The 13,736-nt window shown below is 52.3% G+C and overlaps 1 protein-coding gene across 4 annotated transcripts in view; it reads right to left on the reverse strand.

Annotated features, from left to right (window-relative positions):
• LOC140403170 (kelch domain-containing protein 1-like) overlaps positions 1–13,736 on the reverse strand; it is a 143,536-nt gene that overhangs the window by 63,029 nt on the left and 66,771 nt on the right. For all 4 annotated transcript variants that reach the window (XM_072490892.1, XM_072490883.1, XM_072490901.1 and 1 more), the window contains 4 exons: positions 10,125–10,243; positions 5,281–5,359; positions 3,446–3,529; positions 2,071–2,151 (listed from right to left, as the gene is read on the reverse strand). In XM_072490892.1, the coding sequence (XP_072346993.1) occupies positions 2,071–2,151; positions 3,446–3,529; positions 5,281–5,359; positions 10,125–10,243 (363 nt within the window). The remainder of the gene's footprint in view (positions 1–2,070; positions 2,152–3,445; positions 3,530–5,280; positions 5,360–10,124; positions 10,244–13,736) is intronic.

Here is a 13,736-nt window from a genome sequence, read left to right on the forward strand (position 1 = left end):
CTTTTTATGGAGGGGGGTCGTTGCCTTGTGTTTGCCTCTCTAATCGCCCGCCAAAGAAACCTATTCATCTGACGATCGGCAGCACTACCCAAAGCTGCAGACTGGCTGTCCGACCTGTCGGAGTTCCTCCAACTGGAGAAGATAAAATTAGCCATCCGTGGGTCAGAAGAGGGCTTCCACAGGACTTGGAAACCGATCACCAACTTGTTCCAACATCTGTTCGCAGCCAGCAACCAGCTGAGTGGAGGTGGAGGGCGCAGACAAGCCACAAATCATAAAACAGGGAGGGGACAAAAGACCATAAGAGACCGCGGGACACAAGGGCATAGCTGCAGCGGACAGGCTCATGGCCAAGTGGAAAGACAGGGGGAGCAGTAATATCTGGAGCAATCAGGGCCAACACTAGGCAATGCAACTGAGGCAGATCAGCGAAAATAGAGCCTGCAGCCACAGAGAAGGGAGGGGAGAAAACATGTAGATGTAAATATTTATGGTGATCCTTGTTTGCTTGCATTTTGTTTTACTCGTTCTTTGATCTCTCTTTTGTAATTATCATTTCTCCTTGGCTGCTTTTGTTTTGACACTATGCAGTTATGACACTTGTAATTTTACGTACAACTGAAACATGCAACATAAAAATGTGAAAACCAATAAAAATATGTTTTCTTAAGTTTTACAACACAGAAAGAGGTCCTTTGGCCCATCATATCTGTGCCTTCCATCATGCACCGATCTATTCTAATCCCATTTTCCAGCACTTGGTGCGTAGCCTTGTATGCCATGGCGTTTCAAGTGCTCATCTAAAGTTTTTTGAAATGTTTTGAGGGTTCTCGCCCCTGCCATCCTTTCAGGCAATAAGTTCCAGATTCCTACCACCCTCTGGGTGAAAAGGTTTTTCCTCAAATCCTCTCAATCTCCTGACCCATTACTTTAAATTTACGCCCCCTTGTTATTGACCCCTCAACTTAGGGGAAGGGTTCCTTCCTATCTACCCTACCTATGTCCCTCATAATTTGGACACCTTGATCAGGTCCCCCCTCAGCCTTCACTGCTCTAAGGAAAACAACCACAGCCTAACCAGCCTCTCTTCATAGGTGAAATGCTCCAGCCCAGGCAACATCCTGGTGAATCTCCTCTGCACCCATTCTAGTGCAATCACACCCTTCCTACAGTGTGCCGACCAGAACTGCACACAGTACTCCAGCTATGGCCTAATGAGCATTTTATACAGCTCCCATCATAACCTCCCTGCTCTTATATTCTATGCTTCGGCTAATAAAGGTTCAAGACCTCCTTGGTCTTATATTCTGTGCCTTGGCTAATAAAGGCAAGTAACCCATATGCCTTCTTAACCACCTTATCTATCTACCCAACTGCTTTCAGGGACCTATGGACATGCACCCCAAGGTCCCTCTGTACTTCCTAGAATCCTACTGTTCATGTGCATTCCCTTGCCTTGTTATTCCCCCAAAATGTATCACCTAACACTTTTCAGGGTTAAATTCCACTTGCCACTGTTCTGCCCATCTGACCAGTCCATCTATAATCGCCCTGTAATGGAAGTCTTTCCTCCTTGCTGTTTACGACACCACCAATTTTTGTGTCATCTGTGAATTTACTGATCACACCACCCACATTCCTGTCTGGATCATTAATGTAAATTAATGTACTCTCAATGATCTCGCAATGCTGTGCTGCAAGTGGCCAGATAGTATACAAATACTGTGCTACCTGATTTCTTTTGACTGCTGTGGCCAAGCCAAGTAAGAATAGCAAGATGTTGCATGGGTAATCAGAGTTAAAGCCCACAGCTTACAACTCCATGGTGAAATATATTAATACAGTAAAGTTCTTCCAATAAAAATATAATTTGTACTGACAATGTTTTCAGACATTTAGTCACATGCACATAAGTATTAAATAATGTTCCCAAAATGAATGAATGATGACCATTCTTTTAATTTGACTTACTTTTCCCGTACAACTTTGTTTCATAAAATAACCTTTCACTGTACGGTATACTGCAAGATCGCCTCAATAAAGGCATCAAGTGAAAAATAGGTAACTCACCAGTATCCTTCCTCCAAATAGAAAACCTTTATTTCCCAGTGTGGCACATGCATGTGCTGCTCGAGGACGAGGAGGCATTCCCTATTAAGCAGTATATGTTCAGATATCTCACAGTCACAAAAGAGATCTTTAAAAAATACACTTAATATAAATATATTCTATTAAAATGACTGCACGTGGCTGAAATGGAATAGCGGGTAACACCATTTTCGAAAAAGCAGAACAATCTGAGTAAAACAGTTCTACCATAAAAATAATTTAAGGCTCTTGCAAGTGATTAATATATAAAGCAGCAGTGCTTTGAAAAATATTAGAGGAGCCCGCAAATGAGCTGTAGCTGGCGATAGACGTGATATGGCCGCCACATGTGCAGTGCCGGCTGGCTGCCTCACCTCTGAGCACACATGGAGGATCGCTGAGAACAGGAAGGTCACCTGGTAGTTATCTAGGCTGGTGGTGGGTTTCATAGAATTTACAGTGCAGAAGGAGGCCATTCGGCCCATCGAGTCTGCACCGGCTCTTGGAAAGAGCACCCTACCCAAGGTCAACACCTCCACACTATCCCCATAACCCAGTAACCCCACCCAACACTATGGGCAATTTTGGACACTAAGGGCAATTTATCATGGCCAATCCTCCTAACCTGCACATCTTTGGACTGTGGGAGGAAACCAGAGCACCCGGAGGAAACCCACGCACACACGGGGAGGATGTGCAGACTCCGCACAGACAGTGACCCAAGCCGGAATCGAACCTGGGACCCTGGAGCTGTGAAGCAATTGTGCTATCCACAAGGCTACCGTGCTGCCCTGTCAGGTGTCAGGTGAGTTCAGTTTTGTTTAGGAGAGGGGATTTTAAAAATATCTATAGACAAAGAATGGGTGCCGGGCGAGGACCCGGGTTCGATCCCGTCCCCGGATCACTGTCCATGTGGAGTTTGCACATTCATCCCGTATCTGCGTGGGTCTCGCCCCCACAACCCAAAATGATGTGCTAAATTGTCCCTTAATTGGACAAAAACAAAAAGAATTGGGTACTCTTAATTTATTAAAAAACAACAAAGAATGGGTGCCAAAATATTAATTTGCCCAGGTATTGGCTATTTGAATTTACATGGGGCAGGTCCATAATTACTGATCTATTTGTAAAAGCTTTGAGAACCACTGATATAAAGCATGCCTTCATGAACACTTTTTTTTTTTTTACAAAGATTTATATCTATATACCTTATGAGATTAGCATTACAATCATAAAACAGGGAAATACATACTCTGTCATAGTTTTTACAATTATTTTAAAATTTGAGTTTACTCATCAATTATGTAGCATTTGAATTTAGAGTACAAATTCTGTTATTCGACAAATTTCACCGTACTTTAGTTGATGGCTGGTACCAGATATTCATACTGGGGTCAAACACATGAATGTCATAATTCCATCCCCAAAACATCTCTTCTTCCTTAGAAATAAAAAAAACGAAAAGGCTTTGTTTAAAAAAAAATCATCGTATGCCTAAACAGATCTTGTATTAAAGATCAAACATTGTTACAAATTTCAGGTCTGCACCAAATATTCTTTTGGGTTCAGTATTACAGACATCCCTATAAATGAACCAAGCATAATGTGTCAAAGTTTGCAGATGACATTACGATGAGTGGTAGATGGGCGGGACAGTAGCAGTGGTTAGCACTGTTGCTTCACAGCGTCAGGGTCCTGGGTTCAATCCCCGGCTTGCATCACTGTGCAGAGCCTGCACGTTCTCCCAGTGTCTGCGTGGGTTTCCTCCGGGCGCTCCGCTTTCCTCCCACAAGTCCCGAAAGACGTGCTTGATAGGTGAATTGGACATTCTGAATTCTCCCTCAGTGTACCGAACAGGCTCAGGAGTGTCGTTTAGTACATGTAATATAGGTTGTGATCAAAAACAATCCTGGTTTACGTAAAATTCTAGCATTTACACCTGTGATTCTGGCAGTATTGTCCAATAAAAACCATTAACTAGCCACAGGTATCACTACAGCAACACCTTTCAGCCACAATGCATCATGTATTGAACAACTATGATTTCTAGCCATGACAAGCTTTTTAAAGCAAGGTCAGAAAGTTCATAAGACCATCAAAATTAGGAGTAGGCCACTAAGCACAGCTCCGCTACTCATAAGATCATGACTGCCCCGCCTCACAGCCCTCGACTCAAATCTATCTACCACGGTCAGCCTTCAATAAATCCAATATCTCAACCACCATTTCTCTCTAGGAGAGAATTCCAAAGACTGACCACCCTCGGAGAAGAACTTCATCCTCATTTCTGTCTGAAATTTTGAAGCTGTGTCCCCTAGTTTTAAATTTGCACCCAAGGGGAATGTTGTTCCTGAAGATACTCATACAATGCTGTTGTACAATGACTTCCAAGATTTTAGCATAACAACAATGATGAAGCAACAATGATGAAACAGAAGTATGTGTCCAAATTATGTTGATATGACTTGGAGGGGAAATTGAAAATGATGGTGTTCCCATGCACATGCTGCCGTTGGTCAGGACTCTGATGAAATTAAGGTAAAGTTTGCAACTGCTAGACCAGGCATGTCTACGGTCTGGTCCAGGCACAGACCGCATCTGGTTTGCAAGGCTTTTCGTTTGGCCCGCCAAGTCATTGGAGACGACCATTATAGACTTCCTGGGCAGAATATTGAAAAATTCTCAAAAGCTGCTCATCTAATAAAGGGGACCTGGGGGAAGGGGAGTCCAGATGGGAGACAGGGCAAGGGGGATGAGGGTGGGTGAGTGGTTGAGAACCAGACATTCACAAGCTCCTTTCAATACCCATCTTTATTTATTACTCTTTTGTTTTGCTCAGCAAGTTCTTTTTCATTCTATTGTTTAAATTCATGTGTAATGTTATGCCAAACTTTATTTTTCTGAAATTTGCCCATCGGCTCGAGTGACAAAAATTTTGAACTGTGCTCTCCACTTTGTCGGATTAAGTTATGCCAGAATCCCAAACTTTGGTGAAAATTAAAGTTTAAAGATTTGCAAGAAATGTTCATACGTGGTCATCTGAAGTATATTTACCGTATTGTGCACAAGGCATTTTCTGCTAATCACACGTGGCTAAAACAGTTTCACCAGAACCACACAATTTCTATTGGATAGCAAATGGAAGTAAAATATTTAAAGATTAAGTTATAATTAAAAAGGACAGGATCTTACCCAGGATGCTTCATTGACGTCAAATGAATCATTTAATTCATTGATTTTCTTGCATCCATAGCCACCAAAAAAAATCAACCTGTCAGAAATCAGGTTTTTTTTTAAATGCAAGAATAATTTACTCAATTTAATTTACAATAATAGCTAATTATACTATTAAGTTCCATTCAAGCTAAAAATGACTAAAAAATTATTTCTGAACATGATCAAGAATTCCCAGAATAGTTAATGACAAAGTTGTGATAAATTAACTCAAATGAATTCAACAAATGCCTTGTATTTTCTAACTTTTATTGCTCTTTACTGCAAAGATATAACATTTGTTCAACAGTTAAGTGAGTTAATTCTGTTACAAACTTAGCTGTTCTATACTGTCACCTGTGGTTCAGCAAGAGCACTTTGCCAGATTAAGAGGATTGTGAGTTCAAGTCTCATTCCAGAGACATAAATCACCACATAATCTCGACTGACATTTTAGTGCAGTAGAGGAAATGCAGCACAGTAGGTGGTACCACGTCTTTTGGATGAGACATTAAATGAAGGCACCATTTAATTTTCAGTTGGATGTACAAAATACAGTGGCAGTACTGAGAGATGTGTAGAAGCACCATAATGTCCTGACCAACATTTATTTCTCAAAAGTATGCACGCAGTATTTCTGGATATTTGGGGCTTTAATAGTCTATACGCTTATCATAATACTTACACAATTCCCCTAACTTTAATTAGATAGATTGGAATATCAATTGCATCAATATATCTGCAATACGAGGGGCAGTGGGGTGGAGGGGAGGAGTGGAGGGGCAGTGGGGAGGAGTGGAGGGGCAATGGGGTGGAGGGGGGAGGAGTGGAGGGGGGAGGAGTGGAGGGGGAGGAGTGGAGGGGGAGGAGGAGGGGGGAGGAGTGGAGGGGGGAGGAGTGGAGGGGGGAGGAGTGGAGGGGGAGGAGTGGAGGGGGAGGAGTGGAGGGGGAGGAGTGGAGGGGCAGTGGGATGGAGGGGGAGGAGTGGAGGGGCAGTGGGGTGGAGGGGAGGAGTGGAGGGGCAGTGGGGTGGAGGGGGAGGAGTGAAGGGGCAGTGGGGTGGAGGGAAGGAGTGGAGGGGCAGTGGGGTGGAGCGGAGGGGCTATGGGATGGAGAGTGGAGGGACAGTGAGGTGGAGGGGGAGAAGTGGAGGGGCAGTGGGGTGGAGGGGATAGTGGAGGGGCAGTGGGGTGGAGGGGGTAGTGGAGGGGCAGTGGGGTGGAGGGGGAGGAGTGGAGGGGCAGTGTGGTGGAGGGGAGGAGTGGAGGGGCAGTGTGGTGGAGGCGGAGGAGTGGAGGGGCAGTGGGGCGGAGGGGGAGGGGTGGAAGGGCAGTGGGGTGGAGGGGGAGGAGTGGAGGGGCAGTGGGGTGGAGGGGGGGGGGAGTGGAGGGGCAATGGGGTGGAGCGGAGGGGCTATGGGATGGAGAGTGGAGCGACAGTGAGGTGGAGGGGGAGAAGTGGAGGGGCAGTGGGGTGGAGGGGATAGTGGAGGGGCAGTGGGGGTGGAGGGGGTAGTGGAGGGGCAGGGGGTGGAGGGGGAGAGTGGAGTGGAGGGGCAGTGTGGTGGAGGGGAGGAGTGGAGGGGCAGTGTGGTGGAGGCGGAGGAGTGGAGGGGCAGTGGGGCGGAGGGGGAGGAGTGGAAGGGCAGTGGGGTGGAGGGGGAGGAGTGGGGGGCAGTGGGGATGGAGGGGGAGGAGTGGAGGGGCAGTGGGGTGGAGGGGAGGGGCAGTGGGGTGGAGGGGGAGGAGTGAAGGGGCAGTGGGGTGGAGGGGAGGAGTGGAGGGGCAGTGGGGTGGAGGGGGAGGAGTGGAGGGGCAGTGGGGTGGAGGGGGAGGAGTGGAGGGGGAGGAGTGGAGGGGCAGTGGGGTGGAGCGGGAGGAGTGGAGGGGCAGTGGGGTGGAGGGGGAGGAGTGGAGGGGCAGTGGGGTGGAGGGGGGAGTGGAGGGGCAGTGGGATGGAGGGGGGTGGAGGGGGAGGAGTGGCGGGGCAGTGGGGTGGAGGGGGGGAGTGGAGGGGCAGTGGGGTGGAGTGGAGGGGCGATGGGATGGAGAGTGGAGGGGCAGTGAGGTGGAGGGGGAGAAGTGGAGGGGCAGTGGGGTGGAGGGGGTAGTGGAGGGGCAGTAGGGTGGAGGGGAAGGAGTGGAGGGGCAGTGTGGTGGAGGCGGAGGAGTGGAGGGGCAGTGGGGTGGAGGCGGAGGAGTGGAGGGGCAGTGGGGTTGGAGGGGGAGGAGTGGAGGGGCAGTGGGGTGGAGGGGCAGTGGGGTGGAGGGGGGAGGGGGTGGAGGGCAGTGGGGTGGAGGGGCAGTGGGGTGGAGGGGCAGTGGGGTGGAGGGGCAGTGGGGTGGAGGGGCAGTGGGGTGGAGGGGCAGTGGGGGTGGAGGGGCAGTGGGGTGGAGGGGCAGTGGGGTGGAGGGGCAGTGGGGTGGAGGGGCAGTGGGGTGGAGGGGCAGTGGGGTGGAGGGGCAGTGGGGTGGAGGGGCAGTGGGGTGGAGGGGCAGTGGGGTGGAGGGGCAGTGGGGGTGGAGGGGCAGTGGGGTGGAGGGGCAGTGGGGTGGAGGGCCAGTGGGGTGGAGGGCCAGTGGGGTGGAGGGCCAGTGGGGTGGAGGGCCAGTGGGGTGGAGGGCCAGTGGGGTGGAGGGCCAGTGGGGTGGAGGGCCAGTGGGGTGGAGGGGCAGTGGGGGTGGAGGGGCAGTGGGGTGGAGGGGCAGTGGGGTGGAGGGGCAGTGGGGTGGAGGGGCAGTGGGGGTGGAGGGGCAGTGGGGTGGAGGGGCAGTGGGGTGGAGGGGCAGTGGGGTGGAGGGGCAGTGGGGTGGAGGGGCAGTGGGGGTGGAGGGGCAGTGGGGTGGAGGGGCAGTGGGGGTGGAGGGGCAGTGGGGTGGAGGGGCAGTGGGGTGGAGGGGCAGTGGGGTGGAGGGGGCAGTGGGGTGGAGGGGCAGTGGGGTGGAGGGGCAGTGGGGTGGAGGGGCAGTGGGGTGGAGGGGCAGTGGGGTGGAGGGGCAGTGGGGTGGAGGGGGCAGTGGGGTGGAGGGGGCAGTGGGGTGGAGGGGGCAGTGGGGTGGAGGGGCAGTGGGGTGGAGGGGCAGTGGGGTGGAGGGGCAGTGGGGTGGAGGGGCAGTGGGGTGGAGGGGCAGTGGGGTGGAGGGGCAGTGGGGTGGAGGGGGAGGAGTGGAGGGGCAGTGTGGTGGAGGGGAGGAGTGGAGGGGCAGTGGGATGGAGATTGGAGGGGCAGTGGGGTGGAGGGGGATAGGAGTGGTGGGGCAGTGGGGTGGAGGGGGAGGAGTGGAGGGGCAGTGGGGTGGAGGGGCAGTGGGGTGGAGGGGCAGTGGGGTGGAGGGGCAGTGGGGTGGAGGGGCAGTGGGGTGGAGGGGCAGTGGGGTGGAGGGGCAGTGGGGTGGAGGGGCAGTGGGGTGGAGGGGCAGTGGGGTGGAGGGGCAGTGGGGTGGAGGGGCAGTGGGGTGGAGGGGCAGTGGGGTGGAGGGGCAGTGGGGTGGAGGGGGAGGAGTGGAGGGGCAGTGGGGTGGAGGGGGAGGAGTGGAGGGGCAGTGGGGTGGAGGGGGAGGAGTGGAGGGGCAGTGGGGGTGGAGGGGGAGGAGTGGAGGGGCAGTGGGGTGGAGGGGGAGGAGTGGAGGGGCAGTGGTGTGGAGGGGGAGGAGTGGAGGGGCAGTGGTGTGGAGGGGGAGGAGTGGAGGGGCAGTGGGGTGGAGGGGGAGGAGTGGAGCGGCAGTGGGGTGGAGGGGGAGGAGTGGGGGGGCGGTGGGAAGGAGAGTGGAGGGGCAGTGGGGGTGGAGGGGGAGGAGTGGAGGGGCAGTGGGAAGGAGAGTGGAGGGGCAGTCGGGTGGAGGGGGAGGAGTGGAGCGGCAGTGGGGTGGAGGGGGAGCGGTGGGAAGGAGAGTGGAGGGGCAGTGGGGTGGAGGGGGAGGACTGGAGGTGCAGTGGGGTGGAGGAGGAGTGGAGTGGTGGTGGGGGGAGTGGAGGGGCAGTGGGGGGAGGGGGAGGAGGGGGAGGAGTGGAGCGGCAGTGTGGTGGAGAGTGGAGCGGCAGTGGGGTGGAGGGGAGGAGTGGAGGGGCAGTGGGGTGGAGGGGGAGGAGTGGAGCGGCAGTGGGGTGGAGGGGGAGGAGTGGGGGCGCGGTGGGAAGGAGAGTGGAGGGGCAGTGGGGTGGAGGGGGAGGAGTGGAGGGGCAGTGGGAAGGAGATTGGAGGGGCAGTGGGGTGGAGAGGGGGAGTGGAGGTGCAGTGGGGTGGAGGGGGAGGAGTGGAGGTGCAGTGGGGTGGAGGAGGAGTGGAGTGGTGGAGGGGGGAGTGGAGGGGCAGTGGGGTGGAGGGGGGGAGTGGAGGGGTAGTGGGGGAGGGGGAGGAGTGGAGCGGCAGTGGGGTGGAGGGGGGAGTGGCGGGGGAGGAGCGGAGGGGCAGTGGGGTGGAGGGGGGAGTGGAGGGGGAGGAGTGGAGGATCAGTGGGATGGAGGGGCAGTGGGTGGAGGGGGAGGAGTGGAGGAGCAGTGGGATGGAGAGTGGAGGGGCAGTGGGATGGAGGGGGGTGAGTGGAGGGGCAGTGGGATGGAGGGGGGTGAGTGGAGGGGCAGTGGGATGGAGAGGGAAGGCGAAGAGGGAAATGTGGCAGTCAGTGCAGGAGAGTAGTGGGCGGTGATTTGGAGGGGAGGGTGTAGAGTGATGGGGAAGAGAGTGGGCAGGGGAAAAGACTGATGGGGGGAGTGGGGAAGACATGGCAGGGAAGATAAGGTAGGGTTGGTGGAGGAGGGGGAAAAAAAACATATATATATATACATATATATATATATCTGCAATACAAAGTTTAGTGACTTACTTGTCTTTATATACCCAGCATGAAAGTTTGTCTCTTGGAGTAGGAGGATTTCCTTGATAATTATTGAGTTTCTTCCAAGTAAATATGTCATCCTTTACTTGCAAATTAACACAATACAGCTGTTTCAAATGTTTAAAAAAAATTAGTATGCTTGTATCTGTATTAATTGATGATTTCATTCCAAGTAGAAAAGGAATAATATCCTCCTACAAAAGGATACTTTGACAATTTAAGTTTTTTCTGAATGATTTAAGTCATTTTCTTTCCAGATTACATCTAAAAATGTATACACAAATGAACAGTCTAATAGTGGAGTAAGCAGTATACAGTCCTAGCTTCTACTAGTGGAGTAAGTAGTGTACAGACCTAGCTTCTACTAGTGGAGTAAGTAGTGTACAGACAGAACATCTAACCACTTCAATATAATTCTAAACTCAAGACTACCGGTGGCGGCCAGGAGCTGCACAAAAGGTGGTTCTCGTTTATGAACTTCAATTGAGGCTTTTTAACCCCCAAAATGGGCATCACAAATACTCAATCCCTCCAGACTAAACCCCCCCCGATCAACCGCACTGCCAAGCAGGATGGGAAAGAATCAGCTGCCCAGCGGAAAAGCCAGTAAGATGAGGGGAGGGAAACCTCAGCCATGGAGCAGGGAACCGCTGGTGGAGGCACAAAACCAATGAGGGTCGACCCTGCAAAGCTCCCAGCACTGATGGACAAATTGACATGCTTCATACCTTGAGCTCCAGAGACATAGGGGTATGAGAAAAGGTCTCCATTGCCAAGGCAGCAGTGGGGGTTGCGACTACCCCCATGAGGGAGACAATGCACAATATGGAGCGGAGGGCAACAGGCCCAGGTAAAGACGACACAGGACCTCAGAAAAGCCGCCACAGACCAAGGGGACCAGATCACGACAATGCACAATATGGAGCGGAGGGCAAGATGCCCAGGTAAAGACGACACGGGACCTCAGAAAAGCCACCACAGACCAAGGCGACCAGATCACGGCACTCGAGGCCGAGGCAGCAAGCCTTGTCAAGACTCAGAATGGGGTTGAAGGATAAAGTCAACGACCAAAAGCAATGATCATGTCAGCAAAACCCGAGAATCGCGGGGCTGCCAGGGGATCAAGAGGAGAGAAACCCCACAGAATACTTAGCAGCGATGCTCGGGAAGCTGGTCAGCGAGGAGGGATTCGCCACTCGCCCGGAGGTAGACCGTCCCCAGGGATCTCTTCAGCAGCAGTCCAGGGCAGGGGAACCACTGCGGGCGATAATCATGAGGCTGCACAAGTACCAGAACAAAGAGCGGATCCATATGCGGGCGACGAGTGCGAGTGTGCAAATGGGAAGGATATTCCATCTACTTGTACCAGGACATTGGTTTTGACCTGGCCAAACACCAGACATAATTCAACGGTGCTAAATCGACGCTATACAAAAGTGGGTACAATTTGGCATGTTCTACCCTGCCAAACAATGGGTCACGTACCAGGGTAAAGGACACTACTTTGGCGCCCCAGAGGTCAACAGGTTTGTCCAGAAAAATAGACTGGGCAACCAACGATAGAGGGCAACGGCCAGAACATGGGCTGCACGAATTCGAGAGAGACAGGGCCTACCAGAGGCGTTTGGGGGGGGGGGGGGGTTTAAATAGGGGGATCCAATTGTTTGGGGAGCTGCTACACCAGCGAGCCGGTGTATAGTACAGTGAAAGAGGCAACCGTGGCGCGCCTCCTGCGAGGGAGGGAGCGCCTGGCAGAGAGGACAGGAAAAACAGAACTTCAGGGGAAACGAAGGGCAGAGATGGGGGGGGGCGGGGCTAAGACGGGAGAGCACAAGGGTAGGGGAGGGAGTACTGGGGAGAAACAGAAGGGGGTGTAGGGTAAGGGGAGAGTGTAGAGCGCTGGTTGCAGTAGACAACACATGGAAATGGCAAAAATGAGGAAGCAGTCGGCGGCCATCTTGAATAGCCCATGAGCAAGAGCAGGCCGGGACAAACAAGGCCAGGCCCACAGGGTTAGTATGGTTGACCCCACAGACCCCCCCACCAGCCCCTGCATCCAGATAGTAACATGGAACGTGAGGGGCCTCAACAGGCTGGAGAAGCGATCCAGAGTCCTCACCCATCTCAGAGTCTGAGGATGGACATAGCCTTCCTAAAGGAGACACACTTGAGAGAAGGACCCACTGCAGGTAAAGAAGGGCTGGGTAGGGCAAACGTTTCATTCATGTTTCGACACCAGGACAAGGGGGATGGTTATGCTAACCTACTGGACAGTTTTATTCATGGTGACAAGCACAGTGATGGACTAGGGGAGGGTGGGGGCATGATACATTATGGTCAGCGGGACCCTGGAATGCACCCCTGTAATCTTGGTAAATATATATGCCCCGAATTGGGACGACACTGAATTTGTCAACAAAACGATGGGCTAAATCCTGGGCATGTGATAATGGACAGCTCCAACCCCAGGACAGAAACCACGTCAGGTGTAACATGAGAATTGAACGCCATTATGGAGCAGAAGGGAAGAGGTAGACCCATGGAGGTTCCAGGAGAACAATAATTCTCCTTCTTTTCCCACGTACACAAGGCATACTCACATACAGACTTTTCCGTTGTGGGGAAAAGGGTGCCTCCAGGGGTAACAAAGGCAAAATATTCCACGCTTGTAATCTCTGACCACGGCCCACATTACACAGACGTGAAATTGGACAAGGGCCTGGCCCAACGTCCCCCATGGAGGCTGGATGCAGCTTCTCGCCGATAAGGAAGTCTGTATCAAGATACCACAGGCCATCGATGGTAATGTAACCTGCAACCAGAACGGGGAGGTCTCCCCCTTTATGTTCTGGGAGGCATTGAAGGTGGCGATCAGGGGCGAAATCATAGCTTACAGGGCCCTAGGGACAGGAAAGAAAGGGCAGCCAAGCAGCAGCTGATCATAGGGCCATAAGATATAGGAGCAGAAGTAGACCATTCGGTCCATCGAGTCTGCTCCACCATTCAATCACGGCTGATATGTTTTCCATCCCCATTCTCCTGCCTTCTCCCCATAACCCCCGATTCCCTTATTAATCAAGAACCTATCTGTCTCTGTCTTAAGGACACTGAGTTTTGGCCTGCAAAGTCTTCTGTGGCAAAGAGTTCCACAGATTCATCATCTTCTGGTTGAAGAAATTCCTCCTCACCTCTGTTTTAAAGATTTGTCCCTTCAGTCTGAGGCTGTGCCCTCGGATTCTACTAGTGGAAACATCCTCTCCACGTCCACTCTATCCAGGCCTCTTAGTACTTTGCAAGTTTCAATAAGATCCCTCCTCATCCTTCTAAAGTCCAACGAATACAGACCCAGAGCCCTCAACTGCTCCTCATATGATACGCTCGCATTCCAGGGATCATTTTTGTGAACCTCCTCTGGACTCTTCTGAAGGCCAGTACATCCTTCCTTAGATACGAGGCCCAAAACTGCTCACAATACTCTAAGTGTGGTCTGGCCAGAGCCTTATACATCCTCAGAAGTATATCCCTGCTCCAATACATGAAAGCTAACATTGCATTTGCTTCCTAACTGCCGACTGAACCTGCACATTAACCTTAAGAGAA

This window comes from Scyliorhinus torazame, chromosome 2, assembly GCF_047496885.1.
Source record: "Scyliorhinus torazame isolate Kashiwa2021f chromosome 2, sScyTor2.1, whole genome shotgun sequence".
Taxonomy (NCBI): domain Eukaryota; kingdom Metazoa; phylum Chordata; class Chondrichthyes; order Carcharhiniformes; family Scyliorhinidae; genus Scyliorhinus; species Scyliorhinus torazame.